This window comes from Cheilinus undulatus, linkage group 11 (genome assembly GCF_018320785.1).
Source record: "Cheilinus undulatus linkage group 11, ASM1832078v1, whole genome shotgun sequence".
Classification (NCBI taxonomy): Eukaryota; Metazoa; Chordata; class Actinopteri; order Labriformes; family Labridae; genus Cheilinus; species Cheilinus undulatus.
In genome coordinates this window covers 36,847,203-36,874,215 of record NC_054875.1, presented here as the reverse complement: position 1 = coordinate 36,874,215, position 27,013 = coordinate 36,847,203, and the positions used below count along the sequence as shown (strand labels likewise).

Genomic DNA, 27,013 nt, shown 5'->3' with positions numbered 1-27,013 from the left:
GGAAGTAACCAAGGACACCCATAAGGGGGGATAAGGGGTGAGCTTTCTGGGGCCCAGCCAAATTGGGGGCTCACGGAGGTCAGGAAAATCATGGTCCATTGTAAAGTTAATCTGTGATAACTATATTTAATATTTAACCTGTATAATAACTACCCATATCAAGAAACAAAAACTGAATTTCATTTATTCATACTGTAGTACAAAACAGCCAAAATGTAACCCCTTTTTCTGAAAACAGAATTACTTTTTTAGTAATGTTAACAATGTAGATGAGCACCTTGGAGCAAACCACTTGGAAAATCTGCATCAGGATGCTAGAAAAAAACTAGAGGGAACTTGAAAAACTTCAAAGGAAAAATTATAATTATTGCAAAAAAGGTCAAAAAAAGGCAAAAATTGGCAAAAGGGTTTAAAAGTGGCAGAAAAAAAGTATAAAAAAGTGGTTACACAGCTGCAAAAAATGGGTAAATGTGGCAAAAATTGATTAAGTAAAGAAATAAGGTTAAAAAAATAGCAGAAAATTTATGAAAGATGGTTAAAATGGCAACAATTGGTTAAATGTGTAAAAAATAGATAAAAAGTGGCTATTAGGATTGGGTTATTCTTAAAATGTGCAAAAATAAGAGTCACAACTTGCTGGTCATGCTATTTTAGCTAGCTGTAATTGAGACATAACAAGCTGTCATGGCTCTCTTTGTCCAACTCTTAAAAAAAGAAAAACAAGATCAACTACAGTTATGTATAAAAAGTCATTTACTTATGTTTCATTTAGACTTTACAGTGAAAATTTATTTCTGACATGTACATAATACTTTTTGTTTTTATGTTGTTTTTCAGGTGTAGAGTAGCACAGGACACTGATGTCATGAATTTCCCTCATAAAAGAAGATATCACTTAATCATTGAGTTTCTCCTGCAATGAAAGCTGTTACTCTTCCTAAATCTTTAAATTTCACCACATGGTGTCATCATAAGCACAAAACCTGCAGAGCGACATCACTAGTAAACAAGTCTTCATGAAAACATTCACATCATCCAGTTTTTACAGTTTTACATAAGGAACAGATGCAACAGCAGGTATGTTCTTTTTCAAACCTTGAGCCATGTGCAAAAACTTGAGTTGAGTTTCAGTGCTGAAATAGTGATGCAGATGTTAATAGTTGATATTTCAACACATTCTTTTAAATATCTATGCTGAAGATGTTCAGTGATGTTGTTGATAAGGTCAATAACTTTCAGAGATTCTGTCTTAATAGATACACTATATGGACCAAAGTATTCAGCAGCCTGACCATAACACCAACAGGTAACACTTTACTTTGCAGTCTCTAAAATGTCATAACCAGCATCCTGCTACTGACCACTAAAGCAGAGATCAATACTCTGGGCCATATTTGGCTCTTCCTCCAATTGCACATCTCTGTAGGAGCTCCTGCACACCACGAGGAATGAACATCATAATTATCATATTATCTTTATTAGCCAGATCACATTATATTTGAGCATATGCAGAGGTTGCGGTTGCTATGTGTCAGTTAAAAAGTGTAGTTTGTATGCAATTTCAGTTCAATTTGCAATTTTGTCATGGTGTATTATTTTGAAAAATGTAGTGATATGAGGAGACGGAGAGGAGCAGTTTAGTGAATGCTTTTTTTTTTTTTTTAGCTTTTTTGCACCAATATGCTGCAATTATCATCAGGAACTTTCCACATAAATTGAGTAAGATTCTTACTCTTTAGAAAAAACTTTTTTTTTTTCTAAAGTTAAACCCGTTTACCTGGTGTGAAGGTGATCAATATCACAATTCACTCAGTCCTGCAGACCTTCTTGTGTTGTTCAGCCGGATGAAGGGAGACAAGAGTCTTGTACTGAGCAAAGAGGCTGACTGAGCCCCTTCAACACATAAGAATTCCTTATTTTGACAAAAATCATTTTAATTGAAGCAGTGATGTACTATCAACCAAATAAACCTTGCGGGGTCAGGGGTCACCATTCCTAGTGTTGGATTAACACACTTGCAATATTTTATAATTAAACAAGGATGAGTTTGTTCACTGTTATGTAATATTTTCATTATAAATTAAAACGCATCTTTTAGGGCCTTCAGGCCTGCCCACAAAATTGGCCGGGCCCCTGAAAAACCCAGTGAATGGGCCCTCCCCAGTCGTGATTTAATGGCGACATCATTGTATGTGTTGGATCAGTAGCATTGATGCTAATATTTTGGCAGTTACTTCATTTTGGAGTAGGATAGTATGTCAAACTGTTATTGGGTCTGGTGTTTATTCATGCCACTTTTAAAACATTTTTTATTCATTTTTCATCAGTGTTTTAACCCATTTTTGCCACTTTTTAATGTTTTAAAATCAATTTTAACCCATTCTTTTCCAATTTTAACTGTTTTTTTGCCACTTTTTAACCCTTTCTTACTACCTTGTCTGGCCATTTTTGCAACTCTTTGCCACCTCTAGTCCATTTTTGTAGTTTTTAAAAAATGCTTTTTACCTTTTTCATCCCTTTTTGCATGGTTGTAACCAATTTTTGCCACTTTTCTACCCCATATTACTACTTCATCCCTTTTAAACCCCTAAGTAATACCTAATCTGACCTTTCTTGCAACTACTGCCACATTTGCTCTTTTTTTTTTTTTTGCCCATCTTTAACCCATTTTTGCCACTTTTTGCCCATTTTTCCACTTCTGAATTTTTTTTCCACCAGTTTTTAATCGATTTTCACCATCACCCACCAACTTTTGCATTCATTTTATGCATTTTTGTCACTTTTAAACAACTTTTGCCACACTTTTTAAAATGCCTTTGACCCTTTAAGCATGCAGTATCTAAAACCCATTTTTGCCAATTACTGCCCCTTTTTCCTACCTTATCTGGCCATTTTTGCAGCTTTTTTTGCCACTTTTAACCTATATTAAATTTTTTTTGCCCACTTTACCTGTTTAATCTATTTTTGCCACTTAAAAACATTTTCCCACCCATTTTAACCCATTTTTACCTTTTATCTTGCCACTTTTTTTTTCTTTACAATTTTTGCCTTTTTAACCCATTTTGCCACTTTAAAAAACTTTTTTTTTTGCCACTTTTTAACTGCTTTAACAATTTTCCACTAATTTTGCATATTTGTTACCCAGTTCTGCCCTTTTAACCCATTATTGCCATAATTTAGTTTCTCACCCCTCTACTTTGTTTTCTGGCATCCTGGTGTTAGAGCACTTAAGGCTTAGCTATGAAGTCTGACATTTCTTTCCCTATGATTTAGTTCAGTATATTGTAAACACTACCAATAAAATGAAAATTCCCGGGGCACACCCCACGTACGCGGATGGCTCAGGTTTGAATCCGGCCTGAGGCCCTTTGCCACATGTCTCTCCCTGCTCTCATCCCTGTTTCTGACTCTATCCACTGTCCTCCTCTATCAAGAAAAGAGGTTTATATTTTGAAAAAGGTTGTACTGTACTACAGCATGAGTAAATAAAATTCATTTTTTTTCGCTTTGATAAGATTGTTTAATATTCAGGTCAAAATAAGATATGATTCTCATAGGTTAACTCTACAATGAACCATAAGTTTCCTGACCCTCAGGGGCCCCACATTTTGCTGGGCCCCAGAAAGCTCTCCCTTTTATCCCCCCCTATGTGTGGCCTTAGGACCAGTTACAGCATTTGCAGGAATCATCAAAGACCAAATTAGCGGGGCAGTTTTGGATCCATGTGATGCCGTTGGCACAGCTGTAAAATGAACCAGGAGAGTCAGGTTTGGCGTAAAGTCCACCGATCTTTGTTGCACAGAAGTTGTCTGGGTCTATAGATGAAGATGGGACTGTAGGTCTTGGACGAGTTGTGGGGGTCGGGTTATCCTTGCTTGTTGCTGGAGTCACCTGATTTGGGGGAGTTTCTGTAGAGGGAAGGGGTGGAAGGTCTGAGGAATAAAAAGCAAATAATTAGGACTACAAAAGCATAGAAATTAATACTCTTTGGATTGTAACAGCAATATGTAATCATTTTGACCTGCAGCTAGAAGCAAGCGGAGATGGCTGATAAGTGGATAGTTTCCTTGTCCACAGAATTGCCCATTAAAGTCATCCAGATCCAGAGCCCAGACAAAAGCCCCTCCAAATCTGTTTTCTTTCATGTACCGAACCTAAATATAGAACAGAAACACTTAAAGATGTCTCAGCTTTTGCACTGAAATACCCTAGCAACTTAAATCTCTACTGATAAATATGAATACCTTGGTTTCGTAGCTCTCTTTGTTGTCATATCCAACCCACACATCTTGCTTGACAGCATATGGAACTTTTTGGTCCTGAATCAAATGGACACTGGCCCCTTGAAGGAAAGAGCAAATCTGAAAACAGGATTTATTTCAAAACAAATATAGTGAAGCTCTATGTGATGAAATGATAATTATCACCCACAAAGACTTAAAACACATAAACTTAGAAGATTAAGTTTTGCTTATTTCACCTCATAATAGGACCAGAAGCCAGCCTCCCGTGTAAAAGTACCAGCAGAAGCTGGACCACTAGTGGGCGCTCCAACATGACTGGACTGACTTGACAGCCGAAATGTCCTCCCGTATGTGGCAAAGCCCATGTTCAACTTTTCTACAGGTGTTCCTTTGTCCCGCCAGTACCTCATGGAAAAATCCTAAAACGTTGAAGTAAGATGGACGGAAGTCAAGTTTTGAGCTGAAATGACCAACATTGCTCCTGTTTTTTTCACATTTGGTAAAGGTAATCCTGTGCCTGGGGCCTCCTGCTCCAAGAGGTCCAAAGATATAGTTATTATAGGAGTGCATCAAATATGATGTAAACGTCTAGTATTACTTCTAATGATAAATATATGGATATTGGAATCTAAGTCAGGGGTCAAGGATGATTAAAATAGCATCAAATTTGATTTCTATTTTCCAAGTAGTCCCTGGAGAGGACCCCTGGCCCTAACAGCAAGCCTCTCAAAAAGCCCCAAAATATCTTCATATTAAGGGACAAGCCTTCATAGAGTGCAACATTGATACACACAGCAATTTTAAGAGTTTTACAAGGTTAAAAACAAAGCAATGACAGCATTAAAAGGCACCACTCATTGAGGAAATATCAAGCATTTATAGTTAGGTAGGTATATCCAATGGACATTTGTAACATTGAATTGGTTATTGGGTCATCGTACCTGCCAACACTCCAGTTTTTCCCAGGCCTCTCCTGTATTTTTAGGCTATCTCCTGCCCCTCTGTTTTATTATTTCTCCTGGTAAACTTCCTAAACTTTTGCAGCCCTACTGTTGGAGATGTTTCCTAGCCTTGGGGACATTAGAGGATTATGGAAAAGGATCATTCTTTGTTTTGATTCACTCTCATGCAGTCTGGCACCTTATCTACATTTTAAAACTGTCCTACTTTTATTGGATTTTTTTTTTTGTCTTTTCCATGCCAAAAACTGTTGCATAAATCTAACAAAAACTATGGCTGCAAGCAGCACTGGAGGGCCCTTGCACCCCAGCACAACCATGGGATTGTGTGAATAAGAGAGCGCTTTGAAAAAGTAATTATACCGATGTATGAATGTATTCAAAATCAATGTCTGATCATCCCTGTGAAGTTTGGTGATGATTGACATAAGCAGCAAAAAGTTATCTGGCATTATTGGTTATTTTCACTTCAAAAAATGTAAAAAAAAAAAAAAAAGTAGTTAAAGTTTGGGCTCCAGTCCCAGCCTCACCCTATGGTGAAAAGTCAAAGTTTGCACAACTTAAGATCTCCAGGTTGTCTAGTATGAGCGAAAAAATTCTGGAGTCAATCAGCTAAAATTTCTCGGACTAGTTTGTTAAAATACAAAACTTGCGAATTGCTGAAAAATGGCAAAATTTTACACTTAGCTTTTGTAGTGCACTTCCTGTACACTTAAGAGGATGATCCCATGAGACTCGTTTTTGTCTAATCAAGCCCCCAAGTTAGCGATTCATATGACAGAGAAATAATGCCTACAGATACAATAGGGTCCTTGCTGAGCAAGGTTGGTGCTCGGGCCTTAATAAGTTATTTAACCCATCAAGACCATTATGCAACATTTATGTAGGAATGTATTTACTGTACGGTGCAGAACTTCTAGGCATGTTTGGGCCAAAGGTTGAGGCTGAAGTAGGTGTAGATGTGGCGAGTAAGCCACCTGACGCCACCATCTGGCAGGAAGGAGAATTGACGCAACCCAGGTCCTGCTCTGGATGTCCTTGCATATTACCAGAGGTATGAGAACATAATCTGTTTAAAAATAAAGTCCACACCTTTATAGCAGAATAAGGTATGGTTGTGGCGAATAAGCACAGCCTATGGTACTGTCCAAGTAGGTTGTAGGGTTGCCATGAGGTCATGCTGTCGATGTCCCATGATGTATGATATGATATCATTATTGTGAGACTCGTAACTGATGAAGTGAAACGTGACTGCAATTAAGGTGTGGCTGGGGGTCTGCCAAGGCTCGATGCACATGTTTGTCTCTATCTGCTACAGAGGCTGATTTTGGAAAATGACTAAATTCTGTGCATTTCTTCAGAAAACACTCAGAGTTTAGATCGTGTTCTTTTAAAAGTCTTTATGAAACTGGATTAATGCGTGTATTTTATTTAGTTTGGAAATTTTAACTGTATGAAACAAACAAAAAGCTAACAATGATAATAGAAGATCCCCATGGACCTGCCTATAGGAGTGTTCACCTGAGCAGTCCAGTTAAACACACTGTATTAAAACGATGGCTGAAAATGCACTTGCTAATAAAAAAAAAGAGAGTTGGGATAAAGACTGAGCATGTTTTTACATTAGACATGATACAGCTGACTGTGAATTCCTGTACTCACTGTATTTAAGTAAACATTGTCCCCAATGTCTTGGGATCCCTTGTACAATGGGCTGTGATGTCCTGTCACTCTCTCCCAGGTGCCGTGAAAGTCGTACGTCATCACATTGACAAAGTCCAGGTACCTGACACAATGCAAGGTCGGGAAATCATTATAATAACATGACAATGATTAATTATGGAAACAATGTGGGATGTAACACTTTCATGTACTTTGCCATCTCTGTGATTTCATAACCAGCATCAATGGTTCCTTTTCCAGCAGCCACAGCAGCAGAGATCAATAGTCGGGGTCGCCCTGTGTCTCTTCCTTCAGCCTCGTAGCCTTCTAGGAGCTCCTGTGCACCACAGAATCATGGGAGGTTATCATCGTGGCTCATAGTAGACATTAATTAAACACCAGAGAAATCATTCTTGATCTTAGCTTCAGGCCTGCACACAGATTTGGCCGAACCCCTGATAAACCCAAAGAATGGCCCTTAAGCATTGGTGTAGCATTGGTGCTAGCATGCATCCCGGCTAACAGTTTCTCCATTTTAGAGCTGAAAAGTGCATCAAGCTATAATTCAGTTCTACTGATGAAATTATGTATTTGTGCCACTGTACCCCTATAATTCACTTCTCACCTATTTTTGCCACTTTAAAACACGTTTTCCACTTTTAACCCAATTTTGCATCTTTTTAAGTCACATTTGACCACCCTTGCTGCCACTTTGCCTCTTTTAAACCATTTTCACCACTTTATCTGCCATTAATGCAACTTGTAATTTAATTTCTTGCATTTTTTTGCCTCTGTTTACCCAGTTTTGCCATATTTAATCACATTGGACCACCTTTCCTACCCATTTTGCCTCTTTGAAAGCCTTTTTGCCACCTTTTAAACCCTTTTCACCACTGTTTCTGTCATTTATGCTACCTTTAATCTGTTATTTCCACTTTCTTCTTATTATTTTTTGCCTCTGTCAACCAATTTTTTGCTTTTTTAAAAATCACATTACCCCCTTTTCTGCCCATTTTTGCCAATTTTTATGAACTTTTTTTTTTTTTTTTTTTTTTTTTGCTGTTTTTGCTGTTTTTGCAACTTTGAACCAACTTTTTTTTTCTTATCTTTTGGGCTTTTTGCTTTTCTTAACCTTTTTTTTTTTTTTTTTTTTTTGCCTATTTTAACCCATTTTCATCACCTTTTCCCACCCATTTTTGCCTATTTAAAACATTAATTACACTTTTAACCAAGCTTAGCCAAAATTCCATTTAACTACTCTTTCCTGACATGTTTTGTCACTTTTAACCCACTATGCCTCTTCTTCAATCCCTTTTCACCACTTTTTTCCCAGATTAAACACATTTTTTCCACTTTCAACCCATTTTTGCTTCTTTTTTTTTTTAACTGCATTTTACAAGCTTCTGCTATTTTGGTCACTTTTTTGCCACTTTTTAAACCCTTTTCACTACTTTGTCTGCCACTTATGCAACTTTTTACCATTTTTTTCCTCTTTCTGCCTATTTTGTTTGCTACCATTAACCACTTCCACTACTTTCAACCCATTTTTTTTCACCTAAACCCATCTTGGCCAGCTTTTCTGCCCATTTTGACCACTTCAGAAACCATTTTTGCTGCTTGTTATCCCTTCTCTCCAACTTTACTGCTCTTTTTTGCCCCTTTTGACCCATTGTAAAGGGCTTTACATTTTGAAAAAGGCTATATTAAGACTGCATGAATTAAACAAAAATAAATATATATTTTGCTTTGATAAGAAATGGCTATTAATCAGGTAAAAATATAAAATCTGGTCATCACAGCTAAACAGTGCAGTGGGCCATGATTTTGCGGACCTCTATGGGTCCCATGTGGCTAGGCCCCAGCTCTCCCCTTTATCCCCCCTTATTGATGGCCCTGTTTACCTTGCACAGCAGAGTGAATCTCTGCTTGTCCTCTAATGGACTTCCTCGTGCACCAGGGTATTCCCAGTCCAGATCAAGTCCATCAAAATTGTATTTTCTCAGCAGTTTGATAGAAGACTGGATAAATGTGTTCCTGTTTGCTTGTGTTGACACCATTGTTGTGAACCTAAAAGAAGACTGCTCTCATGAGGAAATATCTGCTGATTCTATTGATTTTTTATTGAGATTTGGTTAATAACTCACTTTTGGGTTCCAAAATTCCATCCTCCGACTGCCAACAGCATTTTAAGATTTGCATTCCTGTGGGAATATTCACATAAGTTTACAACTTTGGTTATTTTTATAAACCTTTAACATGATATAATGTTAGAGAATGACAGCTGACCTCTGTTTGAGTCCAGTAAAAGATCTATAAAGTACATCATCGTTCCATTCAATTGTTACCAGCTCATTTGCTTCATTTATTCCAGCAAATGCATAGATCAGGTGGGTACACAAGTTTGGATCAACATTTAGAGGCATAAACTTCCCGTTACCAGGCCGATACTGTGACCAGTTGGTGAAATAACACACCAGTCTGGAGGCTGAGGCTGAAAACATACAAATAAAAGGGGATTTTATTCATCTTTAAGGAACAATTGTTGACTGCACATTGACATTTCCAGTTTTTACTCAGCCTGATCATTATTTTAAACCTGTCAACTCACCTAAACTGCAACAGGAAAGCCAGAGACCTTCAAAGGGACAGATTTATCTTAGTAAAAACTTGAAATAACATACATGGAAAAAATATTTGATGCTTTTAAAGATTAATCCCTTACCTGCTAATAGAAGAAGTGTTCTCATGGTTACTCTTAGGAAGACGGAGCACTGAAAAGCTTTCTTTTTCAGGAGGTAAATATACACAAAACATGTAAATCATTAACCAGGACCAAGGTATATAGCCCAGAGTTCAGACACCTATCAGTTGCATCACATGGGTTAGTCAAATAACTGCTGCTGGGTAAAGGATATTTGGCACAACCAAGAAATATTAACTTATCCTGGCTCAAAATGAGGCATTGATGGCGCCTTTCTTACTATGTACATGTGCTTGTGTGTGTATGTGTGGGGGTGTGTGGGTGTGTGTGTGCGTGTGTGTGTGTTCTGGATCAACCAAACATGTCATAAGCAACATTAGGAAATCTAATAAAAGCTTGATTGAGAAAAGAAAATTCAGTTTTGTTGCACAAATAAATGCACCACATGTGGCATACTGCAGTTAGAGATGCCAAGTTCATCCAATGCTGGCTTTGGAAGATTCCATTCTCGGTGAGAGCATGCCAACTCTGACGAGGGCCGCCGGTGGTTTGAAATTAGGCAGTGATGGTGAACACCAAAACAGATTTTTAAATACTGATTAGCAGGGCTAATAAGAACTTGGGGATTGTCTGCATGCGAATAATGCTCAAAAGTAACAGTTCTAAAAATATGAGGCCTGAACTCTAGTGAAGTGGACATGCGGTCTGGTTACAAGGAATGTTAGAGGGAAATGATGGCTGGAATGAGGAACTGAAGTGATGGTCTGACCGTTCTCAATGGACCAGAACATGAACAAGATTTTAGTGACTGATTTGAATCCAACCTTAAAAAAAAATATCACAGTATTTTGTAATGATTTAGGCTGAGTCCCGTGCAAGACAGTGTGATTTTAACATTTAACTAATAACCTATAAATCTTCTTCTGACCTTTGCACCCCCCAAAATTCTTTCACCGACACTCAGATTCATGGATCATGTGTTTGGAGAGGGTCTGCAGACGGCAGATCTCAGAGCCCCTTCTTGCAGAATCCTACAGTGGGATGCCACAGGACAGAAGTGATGTAAACTACCAGTGTAATTATTTCCCGTTCAAACATTTTTTTTTTTAATTCAACTTTATTCATAAAGTCAGGCAGTTACATTTATGAAATAACCACAGTGCAAACATTACAAAATGAGCAACGTTTCATAAATTATTTAGCTTTGTTAGCTTCAGCTAAAGCTAACACAGCCACAATAACTATGTAGTTAACATTGCTACATAAGTCAATGTAGCTACAATGGCTTACAATGTGACCTTTAGCAAATATAGCTAGTGCTAATGAAGCTAAGTTAGCCTTGTAGGTAATGTAGCAAAGTTACTTTTACCAAAAGTAGCATAAGCTAATGTAGCTTACATTTCTATGTTAGCTTGAGCTTTAGCTACATTAGCTATGTGGCTATTTTACGTAAATGATGTATGGGTTTAAAGTACCAGCAAAACTGTAAAAGGGGTCCAGTTTTCAGCTTTGTTACCTATGTAGCTAATTTAGCTTTAGCTATTAGCTATTTTACATGAATGAAACTTGGATTTTATGAGATTTGCAAAACTGCCAAAGGTGTACAGTCTTCAACTGCAGTACCTACGTAGCTGATGTAGCTGCATTAGCTTTAGCCTTTGTTACGTTTGCTGTGTTTTCATGGAGATCAAGCTATTTTGTCTGTAAGCAGATTGTTTAGCCGGCTTTATTGCACATTTTATAATGAGGTTTTGCAGGTCAGCCCCTCTCCTCTCGACTGGTCTAAATATTTCAATTTTAAAAAATGCTTTATGCCCTGTTGTTTTTAAGCAACCTTGTAGTTTGTTTTTAATATTTTTATTTTTATTAAACAGCACCTTGTTCAACTTTTTGTCTTTAAATGTACTGCAATATCTGCAACATCTCCCTGCAGCCACAGTGGTGTTAAATAAGTCTGCTGCTTCTTAATGTCTCATTTCACTTTAAAAACTCACAGACAGCTTAGTGGACAAGTCAAAGGCATCTGAACCTTGTTTTATCAAACATTTACCTGTTTTTAACCATTCTCTTATTTTACTTTTCAATCTATATCAAATTCCTTTTTCTGCAGTCATGTTCATGTCATTATCTTTGATCTACCTTAAGTTCCTTATGTTCTTTAAGAATAAAAAAGCAGGTCTGTATCGAATCAGGAAGTCATTTACCCTTTGTTCAAAAAAAAAAAAAGTTTTGAATGCATAATAATGGAATTTCACAAGAGGTTAACTACAGATATTGAGAATAAACATGTTATTTCTTTTACAGCCCTAAAAGAAACACAATTTGCCTTCAGCGTGGTGTCTTGCCTTTATTGTTCTGCAGTTGATATTAGTCTGCAGTCTATATTTGTCACAGTTACGTGTGACAAATGGGTTTTAGACTTTACAGATAGAAAAATTAAACACTTAACATGCAAAAAGCTTAAAAATGAAGATACAGATTTATTATGTGGTATTTATTCAGACCCAGTCGCAGCACTTGCATGTTTCTCTAAACACTAGATTTCCTGGACATGTCAGGACGAACGTACTTCCACCGGAGCACTGATAGAAGGAATTCCTGTCACTGTCATTTGTGTAGAGGCCGTCAGCTTTCCCGCCACAGAAACCACTTCCAGGAGCGGCTGTTGAGGTCGTAGATGTGGTGGTGGTGGTGGTGGTGGTGGGACGGCTTGTAGTGACCTCAGGTGGATGTGTGGACACAGGAGGAGGAGGAGGTACAATGTCTGTCAAGAGAGGAAGTTTCAGGTCAGCTTTTTCTAACTGACAGAAGATAAGGACAGGTTTATATTTGGCTGTGACTGGGTCTAGTTTACCTGAATTCAGAAGGCTGCGCAGGTGGCTAATAAGAGGATAGGGCCCCTGTCCGCAGAAGGATCCAGCAAAGTCGTCCAGATCCAGAGCCCAGATGAAGGCGCCCCCAAACCGGTGTTCCTTCAGATACTTTACCTACAAAAATCAGCCACAAGAGCCACAGTTATTTGTAAATTTTGCTACTTTAAAACTTCTGAAGATTGCATCAATTTTCTTCTTTTGCTCATCATGTCCTGTAAATGTAAAAACAGATTTTTCTGATGAAATCAGATCTACTTTTAAGCTTTGTTGCTTTTGTCAAACAATCACAAAAGAACACTGCAAATCCAAGGAGATATTTGTCATTTTAGAGCTCCATCTTCAGGTCAAACAAAGGCACCAACTAAGATATCCCAGCTTTATTATGAACACCTATACTCAGTGCCAAATGTAATTAAGGAAGTAATAAACTGATAACAGGAAAGGAGAAAGTGATCCTGGCTTTTATGCTGTTCTTATCCTCTGCATAAATGTTTATGCAAGCTGTAATAAGCTGTTTATTACCTTGATTTCATAACTCTGCCTGTTGTCAAAGCCCACCCACTCATTTCCTTTAACGGCGTAGGGGACCATCTGTTCATCGATCCAGTGGACGTTGGCTCCTTGGATGAAGGTGCAAATCTGAGGATACAGAAGCAAGTGATACAAAATCACCCAGGCATCTCAGACTAAAAGAAACCTCTATTCATGTAACTCTTTTTATTCTCCATCTATCAGTGCAGCGTCACTGACCTCATAGTAGGACCAGAACCCAGCCTCCCGGGTGTAAGGACCTGCAGCGGCCGCTCCGTTGGCTGGTGACCCGACGCTGTGAGCTGCTGATGTTAGGCGGAATGTGCGTCCGTATGTGGGGAAACCGAGGATGAGTTTTTCAAGAGGGGCACCGTTTTTCCTCCAGTATTTCATAGCATAATCCTATGAGGAAGAAATGAAACAGTTTTATATTAAAAGCAGAGAAATATTGGTTAGTAAGACAAAGAGGGGATGACTGGCTGGCTCAGGCTTCAGATAAGTGGCAGAGGATGAATTTTACTCACCACATAGAAATAGGCCGTTTCGCCCTGATCTACAGGGCTGCCGTACAGAGGGCTGTTGTGACCTGTCATCGTGGCCCAGGCTCCATGGAAGTCATAGGTCATGATATTTATAAAGTCCAGGGTCCTGTAAGACACAAGCATGGTGATGTTAAAGACATAAGGCATTCCTTTAAAATAAAGGAAACCCCCTTTACTTTTACGGGCTGCTTTTTAAGCCAGTTCTGAAGGCAAAAGGGGTCCAACCTGATACTAGTAAGGTGTACCTAATAAAGTGGCTAGAAAGTGTAGCGGTTATCAGAACTAGACAACATTTCTTTGTTAAAAGAGCAGAGAACAGCACTGGAAGCTTTCCATGACAGAAAAGATACGTTGCCGTGGCGCGCTCAGAGGCGAAGCTGGCTCGCTTTGGCCCTGCTCTGGAGCAGGAACACTGTCGGAGCAGTGTGGCCTGGCGCGGCAAAACTGGTGATGGAAAAGTAAATCAGGACAGCCTGATTTGGCTCAGCATGGCCAAAAGTCATAGTGGAAAAGCCTCAACAGTGGCCATCAGGTTCATCTTACCAAGTCCCCACTCCATCAATGGCTCAGTTTGCCTGGGCGACCAACTCTTGGAACAGTCCTGGTTGTGCCAAACTTCTTCCATTTGATAATTATTATGCCGCTGTGCTCTAGGGAACCTTCAGTGCAGCAGAATTTTTTTGTAGCCTTCCTCAGATCTGTGCCTTGCAGCAATCCTGTCTCTGAGCTCTGCTGGCAGCTCCTTTGACCTCATGGCTTGGTTTTTGCTCTGATTTGCATCGTCAGCTGTGAGGCCTTCTATAGAGAGGTGTGTGCCATTCTGAACCATGTTCAATGATCATAATGTAAAAACAAGACTACACAACAAAAATAGGATAAGATTTAAAAAGTGGGTGTCATAATCTGCCATCATAGATCTTGTCAGCCTATCAGTATGCAACATGTATATCATAGTATTTATATGGTCTGGTTCTCCATTGTCCTGATGATCCAAGTAGGCTCAAACTGTTGAGATTGTTTTGTGAATAATTTTCATTGCTGCTGTTTTTCCTCATTTGTCTTGCTTTATTTGTAAGTAGCAGTTCTTCTTATTTTAAAGTGAGTCAGAGACACTTACTTTGCAACTTCAGCAATCTCGTATCCATTGTCAATATTTCCTTTCCCAGCAGCCACTGCAGCTGTGAGCATTAGTCGTGGTCTGTGAGAGTCTCTTCCCTCTTTCTCGAAGGCAGCCAGTAACTCCTGCAATCACAAAACCATGTCTAACAGTCATGTTCTCATTATTACAGCTGCAGTATGATCAGATCAGGATGTTGTTCCTCTTCTGTCAGTGCTGCTGAGGTGTGAGGCCATGCTTGGCACACCGACCTTGCAGAGGATTGTAAACCTCTCCTTGTCCTCTGGTGGACTTCCTCGTGCTCCGGGGTACTCCCAGTCCAGGTCCAGCCCGTCGAAGCCGTGCTGTCTCAGGAATCTGATGGAGGACTGGATGAAAGTCTGGCGGTTTGCAGCGGAGGAAACCATGATGGAGAATCTATGAACATGTGAAATACAATTTTAAGGAACAGCACTGATGATGATGGAATAATTTAAAGAAATAAAGAACAAACAATGAGCCTGATGGTTCATTGCTCTTGTGGACTCACTGTGATGATCCAAAGTTCCAGCCACCAACAGCCAGCAGAGTCTTCAACCCTGGGTTCCTGTGTAAGAAATGAGCGAGAAGATTTACCAAAGATCAAACTTATCAACTAGATGAATGCACAAACACTGCTGTCATAACTCGTGGATCGCTACAGAGCTTCAAAAAGGACAGAAGTGGAAAAACGTTGACTACGTTTCTGGTGCATACAAAAGGCAAACTTGTAATGCTGAAAAATGAGACCAATGAGGCTGAGGTTCAAGAAACTGAAGTTCCTCTAGTGCAGTGGTTCTCAACATGGGTGTCAAGACTCCCTTGGGGGTCGCGAGACACTGAGAGGGGAACGCCAGACACCTTAAAAAAACTATACTGTACGTATTACCCATTTTTATGAACATATCCAGATAAATTCAGAATTTTAAAAAGGCTCATTTGGTAAGATTGATGCTGAAATCAAACTGATACTAATGTTCATTGAGGATATTAAAGCATCAGTAGCGTTAGTGCTAGCATCCTGGTTTACAGTTACTTCATTTTGGAGCTGAAAAGTGTGTCAAACTATTGTGGGGTTCTGAAATTGAAAGTATTCATTTGTACTACTTTTTAACGACTTTCCCCACCCAATTTTGCAAATATTTTTTGTATATTTTTTATTTTTATCAAAATATGAAATGAAAGTCAAAATCATGAGTTTTAAAAATCAAAATAAGCAGTGTTAACAGCCAAAGTATGAGATAAAAGTTTAAATCAAGAATGTAAAGGTTCAAAACATGAGATGCAATAGTAAAAAATGGAGTCTAAAAAGGTCTAATTATCTGAGTAAAGTTGAAAAGGTCACACCATGGGATAAAATTTGAAATCATGAGTTTAAAAAGTCAAAATATGACTTAAAATTAAAAATTGTGAATCTAAAAAGATCAAAATATAAGGTAAAGTCAAAATTATAAATTAAGGTCAAATATGAAATAAAAGTCAAAATCATGAGTTTTAAAAATCAAAAGTCAAAATCATGAGTTTTAAAAATCAAAATATGAGATGAAAGTCAAAATATTAAAATTTAAAAAGTCAAAATATGAAATTAGATACAAAATAATGGATGTTAAAAGTCAAAATATGAGATAAAATTTAAAATCATGAATGTAAAGGTTCAAAACAAGAGATACATTTTTTTAAAATGGAGTCTAAAGGGTCAAAATATAAGATAGAGTCAAAATTTTGAATCAAAAAGGTCAAAAGATGAAATAAAAGTGAAAAACCATTATTTAAGTCATAATGGTGAGATGCAAAATTGAAATTATAAAATGAAAACAAACCTCCTTTTCAACATTCTGGATTTTTTATCCAATTATTTCTACTCTTTACTTTCTTATTTCTATGACAAAACAAAAACAATAATATTTTAAATCCAAGTTAAATTAACATTTTTAACACTGGAGGAAATCTGTTACATACTGGTGGGCTAGTTGGAAAAAAGTAAATGATCTGGTGGGCCGGGCACAGCTGTAACACAGGCCAGATTTGGCCCCCGGGCCATGAGTTTGACACCTCTGTTTTAGAGGCTCCATGGAGGGCAACTGGTATATGAGGAATATTAAAACAGTAAAGCGGGATATTCTTTAAAGGAATAAAAAAAGAAAAGTTCAGGCCACATGTGAAAAAAGAAGAACATTTAGTATTACCTTTACTCTTACTTGGCCCTTCTGAAACATGTGAATTGTATCTCTAAAAAAGTTATAAACCACTTTTAAACTTTTAGTCATCTATTTCCTCATACCAAAATAAGTTACATCTGATCTAATATGGAGCATACTGTTGGTGTAATAAGAAGTCAGACGTGACTGCTATTGCTTCAGGTAGGACAATCTCACCTTTGTTTGAGCTCATTAAAGGATTTATAGAGCATGTCATCATTCCACTCGTAGGTGGACAGCTCATTAGACGGGCTGATGATTGAGAAGGCATAGATAAGGTGTGTGCAGAGGTTGGGATCCACATTGGACGGCATATATCTGCCAACACCTGGTCTGTACTGGGACCAGTTTGTGAAGTAGCACACCAGTTTGGTAGATGATGCTGCGAGAGAGAGGGAGAAATTATAACATTTCTGGTCAAATCATTAATTTTTTAGTAACATAAGTAAGACGAAAAAGAAGATTACTTACCCAGCTGGAGGCACGTCAAAAGGCACAATCCTACGAAAGATATGCATCATGTTTCATCTTGTTTTAAAGCTCATTTTCACAAGATTACTGACACTGAATAAACAAAATAGGGTGCAAATTACCTGCAAAGATTGTGAGTCGAGCCATTGTTGCGTTAGCTGAGCCTTATCCTCAGAGTGACCTGCAAAATTATACATGCTTGTGTCATAAAAAAAACATTTTTCCAGAATTAGGCTCCATAATCATGCAAATCAGTCCTTTAACAATGCTGTTCTGCCTTTTTGTGATTTAAGCAGAAAAATACCCTTGTATTTGTACAAAACAGGCTATTTATGAAGAGTGAATTTTCTGACTGAAAGGCAACTTCTGGATTACTAAAGCATCTACCTACTTCACTTTAAAGATGACAAAAATGCAACTTAACAATTTAAGAGTCTAACATCAGAGATGCACACATGTGCATATTTCTTTAATGGTAGTAATTTTATACTAACACAAAAACACAAACTGTTAATGAACTGTTTATTCTATTAAAAAAAATAAAAAAATAAAACAGAAACTCAATGAGCTAATTCTCACTCAGACTGATCTTCAACAGAGTATTTCTCCCTCCATTCTCCTTAAGAAACTTCTGTCATCATATATGCTGTAAATTTCTTGATATTGGTAAAATCAAGATAAATTTGACTTTATTCAGCTGAAATCTCCTGGACTCCTTAGTTACTAATCTATCTGTTACAGCCTCTTATCTGTCTCTGTTTCTCACTGCCTCCATGAACAGTATTTTAAGTTTTAAAGTTCCAATCGTCTTTTATGTCCGTTCATTATCAATAAGCCTCAACAGACTGAAGTTTGCAGTATGCACTACCAACATGTTAGCGTGCATTTCAGAGGAGGTGTGTGCGTGATCGTCCTGGTTGTGTGTGTCATTTGCAGCATGAACGAAGATGAGGAAGAGAGGGGAGCAGCTGTTGGTGCTGCGTAAAAGACGCACGAACCGTCAACAGAAAGGGGAGGAAAGGGGGAAAGAGTGAGCTCATGATGGAAAAATTACAAACCGAAGATTGTGCACGAGCCCCAAATCACGAGTCCAAGTCAAGTCTTAAGTCACTGATGTGTGCGACTCAAGTCCCCATCTCTGTCTAACATGCAGAATTAGATATCCAAGTCTTCAAAACGTCTTTTTTTCCCCCACTGAATAAGCCTGTTAGAATGCTACACACCTGCATCCTAGTGCAACAGTCACTAAAAACCTCCATGCTGTGATGACTTACCTGTTCCCAGGTGATCGGCTCCCTTGGTCTGCCTCTGCTCCAGCTGGAGGTCCCTTTAATAGGCGTGATAAGGCGGGTGCAAAGTCTGCATGCCTGGGAGGTCTAAAGGATGCGTTAGGAGGGGGTTGTTGTCTCAGTGAGGCTGATCTGGTCAGGCTGCTGTAAACTAGCAGAAGATGACTTGTGATGATACCGCTACGCTTTTATCACATAAAGGATTAGAGAAGGTGAGGTTATGTAAACTTGCCTCCGTTAAGTCCCACAGGTCAAGTCAGCAGGACAGCTCATGCAGATAAAAACAGGACGCGTTGGGCTTTATATAACGACAGAACATTTCAAGATGGCATTTTTGATTATGCTGCGTGGCTGCAGGTTATGCTGCTGCAGCATGTCTGCTATCATTGGTGGAAACTTGTTCTTTGTGTTGGACTTGGGTAAAACTTGACTTAAGTTTCACTATCCATATGAAACAAACCCACTACGTCTAAAGTAAACAGCATTTCTACCACCGTCCTCACATACACAGGGAGTAATTTTTCCTTAGGAAAAATATTTTACTCAAAATTAGTAAAATTTTCTCTTTTATGAGTGTATTTATTACCAGCCATCGCCAGAGTTGGAGTATCACTTTAAACACACCAACTTAAGTGTCAGTTCAGCTGCCATGCCAGGCCCTTCAGTGCTTTAAAAGTAATGAGTTAAATCTTAAAATCAATTCTAAAACTTAGAGGGAGCCAGTGTAAGGATGCAAGAACTTGGGTGATGTGATGAAGAAGCCTGGCTGCTGCATTCTGACCTAACTGTAGGAGAGAGATGCTGGAGAGCAGAGAGTTACAGTAATCGAGTCTGGAGAAGATGAATGCATAGAAGACATTTTCCAGGTCTGACTGGGTGAGTATTGTTTCAAATTTGGTAATGGTTCTGATGTGAAAAAAGCACGAGTGTGCAACTTTATTGATATGGGTGTGGTGAGGTCTGAATCAGAAACTACTTGAGATTTCTGGCTGTGGGTCTGAAGTTTTCTGAGAGGTTACCAAGACTGGACTGCATGAGGCTGATGAAATTTTGTTTTTTAAAAAGTATTATTTCTGACTTTGAGTTATTAAGCAGAAGAAAATTCTGTGCCATCCAGCAGCTGATATTTTTTAGACAGTCTTTTATAACAGCTAGGCTTCTAGGGTCCTCAGGTCTGAGGGGCAGGTATATCTGTATGTCGTCTGCGTAGCAGTGAAAGGAGACCTTGTGATTCTTCATGATTTGGCCAAGGGGTTAACCTTGCAAAGCAGATGGATACGCCCGTTTCCTTGTTTTTCACTGGTCAATCCATCTTGTTAAGCTCCCATCTGAACCATTTGGGCCCGGTTAAAAAAGTGACAGAACCAATCAGCAACGAGGGGCAGTACTTTCAGGTGCAGCAGAGTCATGACGTAAACAGGCAGCAGCAAGAGCTGGTGCAGTTATGGAGGAAGAGATTAGCAGAAATGCTGCTAAAGCGCCAGTTTTATCAGAACTTGACAACATTTCTTAGTTAAAAGAAGAACAAAGAACAGCAGTGAGTTGTTTTCTTTTCAAAAGCGACAAAAGTCGAGTACTTACATGTCTATAGTCACCATGTTTTGCGTTATTCCTCAGTAGCTGCGCACGCCCAGCTTGCTAGCTGCTACGTCACGTGTTTTGTTGCTCTGATTGGCCTGTAGAGATGTGACAGACAGAACGTTCACCCAATCATACTCCGAAGATTTTTCAAATCCTCTGCCTTTTCTCAAATGTTTCCTATTGAAGCTTTTCCGTGTCAAGTTACCAAGGGGCAGCATATAAATAGAAAATAAAATCGGACCTAAAACCGAACCTTGCGGTACACCACAGGTAAGACTAGAGGTAGAGGAACAGTGATTACCAATGGTGACGGCAAAGGTTTGCTCTAAAAGGACAAATGTAGCATAAGCTAGCATGGCTAAAATAGCTTCATTAGATTTATCTTTAGCTAACATAATTATTGTAGCTGTGTTAGCTTTGGCCTTAACTACGTAGCTGTATTAGACTGTTTACTTGGCTTTACCAAACATTTTGTAAGTCAGGTTTTTGACTTTTGGTAAACTGACCTTAACCCTAACTGTAACTGGAAGTTTAATCTGATTTTATTTTGAAAGTTTTGGCATGTATTTCCATTCTGGCAGGGTTGGCGTCTCACAGTGGAGGTCTGCAGTCAGACCCCTCTTGTATTTCTTGCAATCTGCTAAACTTTTTTTTTTTTTTGTCTTTTTCATAAATCACATTAGTTGCTTATACTCTATGTAAATAATTAAAAAAGTCACTGCTTGATGTTATGGAAATGTAGCTAGCATCTAAGAATTTGAAGTCAATATGACCTTCAAACTTTTGAAAATTAATCTACAAATCATAACTGATCATACTTTAATTTGTATATTTTTACACATCTTTGTTTATCTTGTTCAATCCTTGCAAAGCAGCCATAATACTATAAAAATTTGGAAATTGTCATTTTCACGCTTTTAATTTTTGCCATAAAAATTAGATTTTTTGTAATGTGTATTTATTTTAAGCAGCATAGCAGATTAAAGCATTACACGCCTTTATTCAACTCTTTACTAGGCTAAATAAATGGTTTTAACCTGGGGTTGACGAAGCACCTTAATATTAATACAGCAGGTAAAATAAATATTGAACATGTCATCATTCTTGCTACCAACATATAATTTCCCCCAGATCTTGATAATAACCCATGCAGTCTACACACAAAGAATCAAACCACAGCTGCCCATAAATTCAGTTACGTAATAATGTTAACCTTGCAACGCAGATGCATACATCCGTTTCTGTGTTTCTCACTGGCGAATCCATCTTGCAAAAGCTCCGGTCTGGACCGTTTGGGCCTGGTTAGAAAGTGACAGGACCAATCAGCAACAAGGGGCAGTGCTTTTGGGCCCGGCGGAGTTGAGATGTATGCAAGCAGCAACAAGAGGCCGGCGGAAGGCATTAGTGTGGATGCTGCTAAAGCGCCCGTTTTATCAGAACTTGACATTTCTTCATTAAAAGAAGAACAAAGAACAGCAGTGAGTTATCTTTTAAAAAAACTGACAAAAGTCGTGTACTGACATGTCTGCAGTCGCCATGATTCAAGTTATGCAGTTCTATATGGATTTACTCCTCGGTAGTGGCTACATCACGTTTTGTTGCTCTGATTGGCCCACAAAGATGTGACAGAACGTTCATCCAATCATCCTCCGAGGATTTTCTGGAAGCCTCTGCCCTTTCTCAAACGTTGTGTACGGGAGGTTTTCTAGATGGGTGTGTGAAACAAATCCATCTGGCGTGTCAGGTTATATTAATATGGAATGACACCTCCTGATAGACTTACGGAAATTTATTTGATACTCTGACAACGCCTTTCCTGGTAATGACAGCTTGTGTGGAGAAACTGGTTGCATTCATTGCTCAGCCGTGGTTTTGGCGCATTCTTCCACCCAAACATTCTTTTATGAACTCTGTTCTTGAGTTCTTCTTTCCAAAGATTTTTATTTGGTTTCAAGTCTTGTGATTGGCTGAGCCATTCTGTTTTCTTTCTGTAAAACCATTTGAGAGTTTCCTTGGCTGTGTGTTCTGGATCATTGCCTTACTGAAACGTCCACCCTTGTTTCATCTTCCTTTTCCTGGTAGATGGCAGCAAATTTTTTTTTAATCAAGAATGTGTCAGTACATTTTTTCATTCATCCTTCCTTCAATTGTATGAGGTCTGACAGTACCGTATGTGAAAAACAGCCCCACACTGTGACGTTCACACCTCCAAACTTCAGTGGTGGTATGGTGTTGTTGAAGTGATGTGCAGAGCCATTTGTCCTCCAAACATGGTGTGTATTATGGCATCCAAAAGTTCAATTCTGGTCTCATCTGACCAGACTATATTCTCAGAGTATTTTACAGACTTCTCCAAATGGGCAGCAAACCTTAAATGAGCTGCAACATGCTTTTTCTTGTGTGGCGAGCGTGCATATGGGCCATGGTGGTTGAGGGCATTATTAATGTTTTTTTTTGAAACGCTTCCTAATTCCAGGCCTTTCTGAAGCTCTCCACTAGTGGTCCTTGGGTCTTGGGCAACTCTACAGCTGTCAGAAACCTTGCAAGGAGCACCTGGCTGTGACCCGGTTTATGGTAAAATGATGTTCTTTCCACTTCTGAATCATGGACCCAACAGCGTGACACCTTGGTAATGAGACACCTGTTTAAAGGCCGTCAGTTGGGACTGAACAAGCTGATCGTAATTTGCACTGACAAGGGGGAAGGATTGCTTTCTAATCACTGATTGATTTCAGCTCCAGTACTTTTCCCCCCTCCTTTTCTTCATGTGTTAAATACTTTTTCCCTGTCATGCCACATTATTACACATAACTGAATATATGTGTGGCTGTGGTTTGATTTCTTTGCATTTGGGGACATGGATTGTTACCAACTTCTGGTGAAATTTTATGTCAGCAGCACCTTTAGAAATATGCCTACTTAGAAAAATGTTAAATTTTACCAGCTGTATATATAATTTCAGATAGATAGTTGTAAAAAAGAAAAGGTATAATATCAAACTATTCTGGTAAATACAGAAGTTCTCGTGAGGTCAGGTCTTCACCTTTCTTCACCTTTTTCTTAGGCAGGGCATGACCTCCTGCAGACTTTGCATTTTCAAGAAACTCAACAAAAAAAAGAGGCGTGAAAAGATAAAACAAAAAAAAATGTAGTTTCATGTCCAATGGCGTCAGAGAGTACAATATCATATCGGAGGCCTAATAAACACTGGGGGCTATTAGATAAGATGTCCCTTCACATTAAGCTGTACTGTATGCTTGATGACATAACACTGAGTTATCTTATATGGCAGTGAAATAGGCCAGAGTTCAATGACTATTGTTTAAGTATTTCTTTATGTTCAAAGACCACAGAGACACAGGAATAGCTATGCATATGAGGTAATAAATCCCCTAAAGTGGATGTCCATCTGTACATTTATGGCTCAGTTTTCCTTTGATAAAGAGAGAGGATGACTAATGAGATCTTGACTTATTTATCTTGTACCCTTAAAAGTGATAAAGCTCAGAACCTACATAGAAGGGCATAACTTACTTCATGAGTGTGGAGAATGACAGCCTGTGTTCTGGCCTATTAAAGTGACCAAACTGTTGTTTTGCTCATAAGATATCGAGAAGTTATCCCGTTACACCAGAAATGATGCCTAACTGTTTCAAAATATCACAAGATCTTGGAAAAAGAACAGTTCTGAGTTATGGTGCAAAGTTCAAACCAAGTCCTCCATTGAGACTCATTAGATGTAGAGGTTAATCCAACCTAGTAGTGCATAACGTACGAACTTTATGAAATAATGTCACAAATGTTATGTTTTAACTTCACTTGAGCCATCAGTGAGAAGAATTTGTAATGCAAAGTTTCTTAGAGCTTCTCATTGAGTCAAAAACAGTGATGATAATGACTGTAAAGCACTCATCATCAACTGGCGGTCCAAGGCCCATATCAGGCCCCTTAAAAGCTTCCTCTCCGGCCCCCAGAAGATCATTGCATTCAGAAAAGAAGGAAAAGAAGCTGTTGTGGTTTTAAGAATATCTTTTGGCTTTAAATATCTGCAGCTTTTAAATCCACCCCAAAACAAGTAATATTGAAAAAGTTTTAGAGTGACTCCACATTTGATCAGTTTTTACTGAAATTCACTTGTTAGCCATTATAAGTGATTATATATGAAAAAATGGGTTAAGACTGGCAGAAATGTTTCAAATATGGCAAAAAAAAAGTGGTGAAAAGGTGTTAGAGTAGCAAAAATGGGTTATAATTGTCAAAATGGGTTGTGGAATGGCACGAAAGGATAAAAAATGGCAGGAAAAGGAGGAACAAATGGGCAAAAACTATCAAAAATGGGTTGAAAGTGTCAAAAATTGTGCAAAAAAAAACAAAAAGGGGTTAAAGTGGCAAAAATAGCTGATAAGTGGCAAAATGGATAAAAGAGTGGCACAAAGGAGAGAAAACATGCAGGAAAGGTGGTTGATAAGTGGTTTAAAAGGGGTTATAGAATGGAAAAACATTGGGTTAAATAGGCAAAAAGGGGTTAAAGATATGCAAGATGAGTGAAAAGTCGTTAAAGTTGCTTTAAAATGGGCAAAAATGATCAAAAATTGGTTAAAACTGGCAGAACTGTTGCAAAAATGGCCAGATTAAGTGGTGAAAAGTTGTTAGGGAGTGTCAAAAATGAATGATTAGTGTTGTTATGGGTTGTGGAGTTAAAATGAAGTGTGAGTTGAAAATGTCAAAAATGGTGCAAAAATATAAAGAAAAGGGGTTAAAAAGTAGCAAAATGGCTGATAAGTTGTAAAAATGAGTGGCATAAAGAGGGTAAAGCATGCAAGAAAAGTGGTATCAGGTCCCTCATTTGTATAGAAGGCTTTTATTTTGAATAGTCCCTGACACACTTTCACTACACACTGAATCAGGTCAGATATATTGAGGTGTAACTTATATGGAATGACGGGGCTTTGAAAGCAGGGAGATGCAGCCAACTCGCAGCAAAGTCACGCCTAGTGTAGCCAGCCATTCTGCTGCAGGCTAAACATATGACAACTGTTTAATACATTGTGACCTATTTGCAAATTCCAGTCATATGTGGGAACAGAAAAAAAGCGATGATTATGATGAGAGGTCTGGTGTTATCGGTTGTTTCATTGCTTCATGTTAATTTATATACATGTGAATTGCCTCTAACACTGCATGTTATGTTGATCAGCTCATTATGGGTGTTCACTTTCTTATGTACTGAGCTAATCAGATTCTGCCACAACCTCATTTGACCAATCATCATGCACCTGTCATATTTTAAATCTGTCATTCTCTCTTTAGTCAGCCTGTTGTTTCAGTGTGGACGCTGCAACCCTCCTCCACCCCAGCCCCCTCCATTCAGTATATCAGCATCTAGTTCAGCTCCTCACAGGTCTTCTGCTCATACCTCAGTCTCTTTCTCCAAGCCACCTTTTTGGTTTCCTGATCCAGCCTCTCAGAAGTCTACTTCTCATCTGATCCTGTATCCATTATTAACACCACCACCAGTGTCTAGATTCCATAGGGAGGTATCCTAGTCCTGCAGTTTGCCTCACTATCCCTCCAAGTATATGAAGTCATCACAAAGAGACTGCTCATTTCTCTTTCATTAAATTTGTAAAATAAATGATTGTTAACCTTGTATCAAGTCTCTCCTGATTGAACTGTTTTCAGCTAGTCTTAGTCTAGTCTTCCTCATTGCAAAAAGGCATTTTTTTAGTTGTAGTGTCAGTTTACAAAATTAACACTGCCTCGGAGGTAAAAGGTAGCCAGGAGGCTACGACTAACAATGCTGATTCATGAGTTAATATCGTCAAATCAGATCTGAGAGGAGCCCTTTAATCCTACCTATAAGAGGTCCAGTAGTTCCTGTTGGCAGGCCTGGGAATGAACGCACTATTAAGCAATGCACTTTGTAAATAATAATGCATACTCATTAAGATGGCAGACAATGGTGTATTCATTTTGTAGAGCACTAAGTGGTGTAAAAGTTGTAGTTCTGACACAGCTTTAGTGCTGAATCACTGGCACAGCTGTCAAATAACCCTCTAATTAAAAAGGAAAACAGCATATAGAGCCAAATCACACAATCTAGAAATAGATATTCCCTCTTTATTTACATTTAGCACATGGCTGCATTACACAGAAGATGCTAGTGGTCAAACTACTGCTGTTAAATGACATCATTTCTTGCTATATATAACTTTTAGTGAGTAAAAGAGGAACACAGTTAAGCCGAGGTTAAAGAGAATTAATATTCTTTGAATATTTTCTCATTTTAAGGATGGTTTGGGCCCACTAGCTGACTCTTCAGTCAGTCTGACTTCTTACCTCTCATCAGAACACAATTTAAAACTTGCTGAGCAGATAATAATGAATCTCTTGAGATATTTTATCATCATATCCCTTCCATCTTCTTCAGCAAACACTTTTTCTACAGATGTTTCAACACCAGAGAAACAAAGAGGAGGCAGTCAGAGTTAAGAGCATGAACTATAAACAGCTGTTATTATTAATTAAATGAGCTCAAAGGAAAAGATAAAATTCAAGTTTAGTCAGTCCTCGCTATTGCTTTTATCAACATGATAAACTGATCTACCTTTGTGTCCTTTAAGATGCACCCTGATCACTAACGGCTTTTTATTTACAGGAAATGCAGTACCAGAGAACGTAAAGCTTACTTTTCACCACATGAATAAGCATCGCAGCTTTAGGACTGTCCACCAGTTTCTCCTTGAAACGCGTGATCGCTGATTTGCCTGCAGGCACATGGAGGGTAACAGTACAACAGGCTGAAGCGTCTCCCTCCTGCCGTTAAA

General features: G+C 38.5%; 2 protein-coding genes across 3 annotated transcripts; both read right to left on the bottom strand.

The window, feature by feature from the left end:
- Positions 1–3,067: 3,067 nt before the first annotated feature.
- Positions 3,068–9,681, bottom strand: LOC121518128 (acidic mammalian chitinase-like). Its single transcript, XM_041800352.1, has 11 exons — positions 9,588–9,681; positions 9,474–9,500; positions 9,152–9,356; positions 9,010–9,066; positions 8,767–8,932; positions 7,078–7,202; positions 6,866–6,989; positions 4,481–4,663; positions 4,245–4,361; positions 4,022–4,154; positions 3,068–3,932 (listed from the first exon to the last, which is right to left on the bottom strand). The coding sequence occupies exons 1-11, from the start codon at positions 9,610–9,612 to the stop codon at positions 3,658–3,660; spliced, it is 1,437 nt and encodes a 478-aa protein (XP_041656286.1). The 5' UTR covers positions 9,613–9,681; the 3' UTR covers positions 3,068–3,657.
- Positions 9,682–11,580: 1,899 nt separating this feature from the next.
- Positions 11,581–26,956, bottom strand: LOC121518129 (acidic mammalian chitinase-like). Of its 2 annotated transcripts, none has more exons than XM_041800353.1 (13): positions 26,876–26,956; positions 18,591–18,756; positions 17,439–17,497; positions 17,317–17,346; positions 17,023–17,227; positions 15,159–15,215; positions 14,881–15,046; positions 14,630–14,754; positions 13,495–13,618; positions 13,190–13,372; positions 12,962–13,078; positions 12,421–12,553; positions 11,581–12,330 (listed from the first exon to the last, which is right to left on the bottom strand). In XM_041800353.1, exons 3-13 carry the CDS (start codon positions 17,461–17,463, stop codon positions 12,065–12,067), a joined length of 1,431 nt encoding a protein of 476 aa, XP_041656287.1. In that variant the 5' UTR covers positions 17,464–17,497; positions 18,591–18,756; positions 26,876–26,956; the 3' UTR covers positions 11,581–12,064. The 2 variants fall into 2 exon arrangements, with proteins under 2 accessions (XP_041656287.1, XP_041656288.1); XM_041800354.1 differs by lacking the exon at positions 26,876–26,956 and adding an exon at positions 20,187–20,234.
- Positions 26,957–27,013: the final 57 nt, after the last annotated feature.

Coding starts and splice junctions, on each gene's coding strand:
- LOC121518129 (XM_041800353.1), bottom strand. CDS start 17,463: ATGGCTCGACTCACAATCTTTGCAG. Junction 15,047..15,158: donor TGGAACTTTGGATCATCACA/GTGAGTCCACAA, acceptor ACATGTTCATAG/ATTCTCCATCATGGTTTCCT. Junction 14,755..14,880: donor GGTTTACAATCCTCTGCAAG/GTCGGTGTGCCA, acceptor TTGTGATTGCAG/GAGTTACTGGCTGCCTTCGA.
- LOC121518128 (XM_041800352.1), bottom strand. CDS start 9,612: ATGAGAACACTTCTTCTATTAGCAG. Junction 9,067..9,151: donor TTTACTGGACTCAAACAGAG/GTCAGCTGTCAT, acceptor ATATTCCCACAG/GAATGCAAATCTTAAAATGC. Junction 8,933..9,009: donor TGGAATTTTGGAACCCAAAA/GTGAGTTATTAA, acceptor GTCTTCTTTTAG/GTTCACAACAATGGTGTCAA.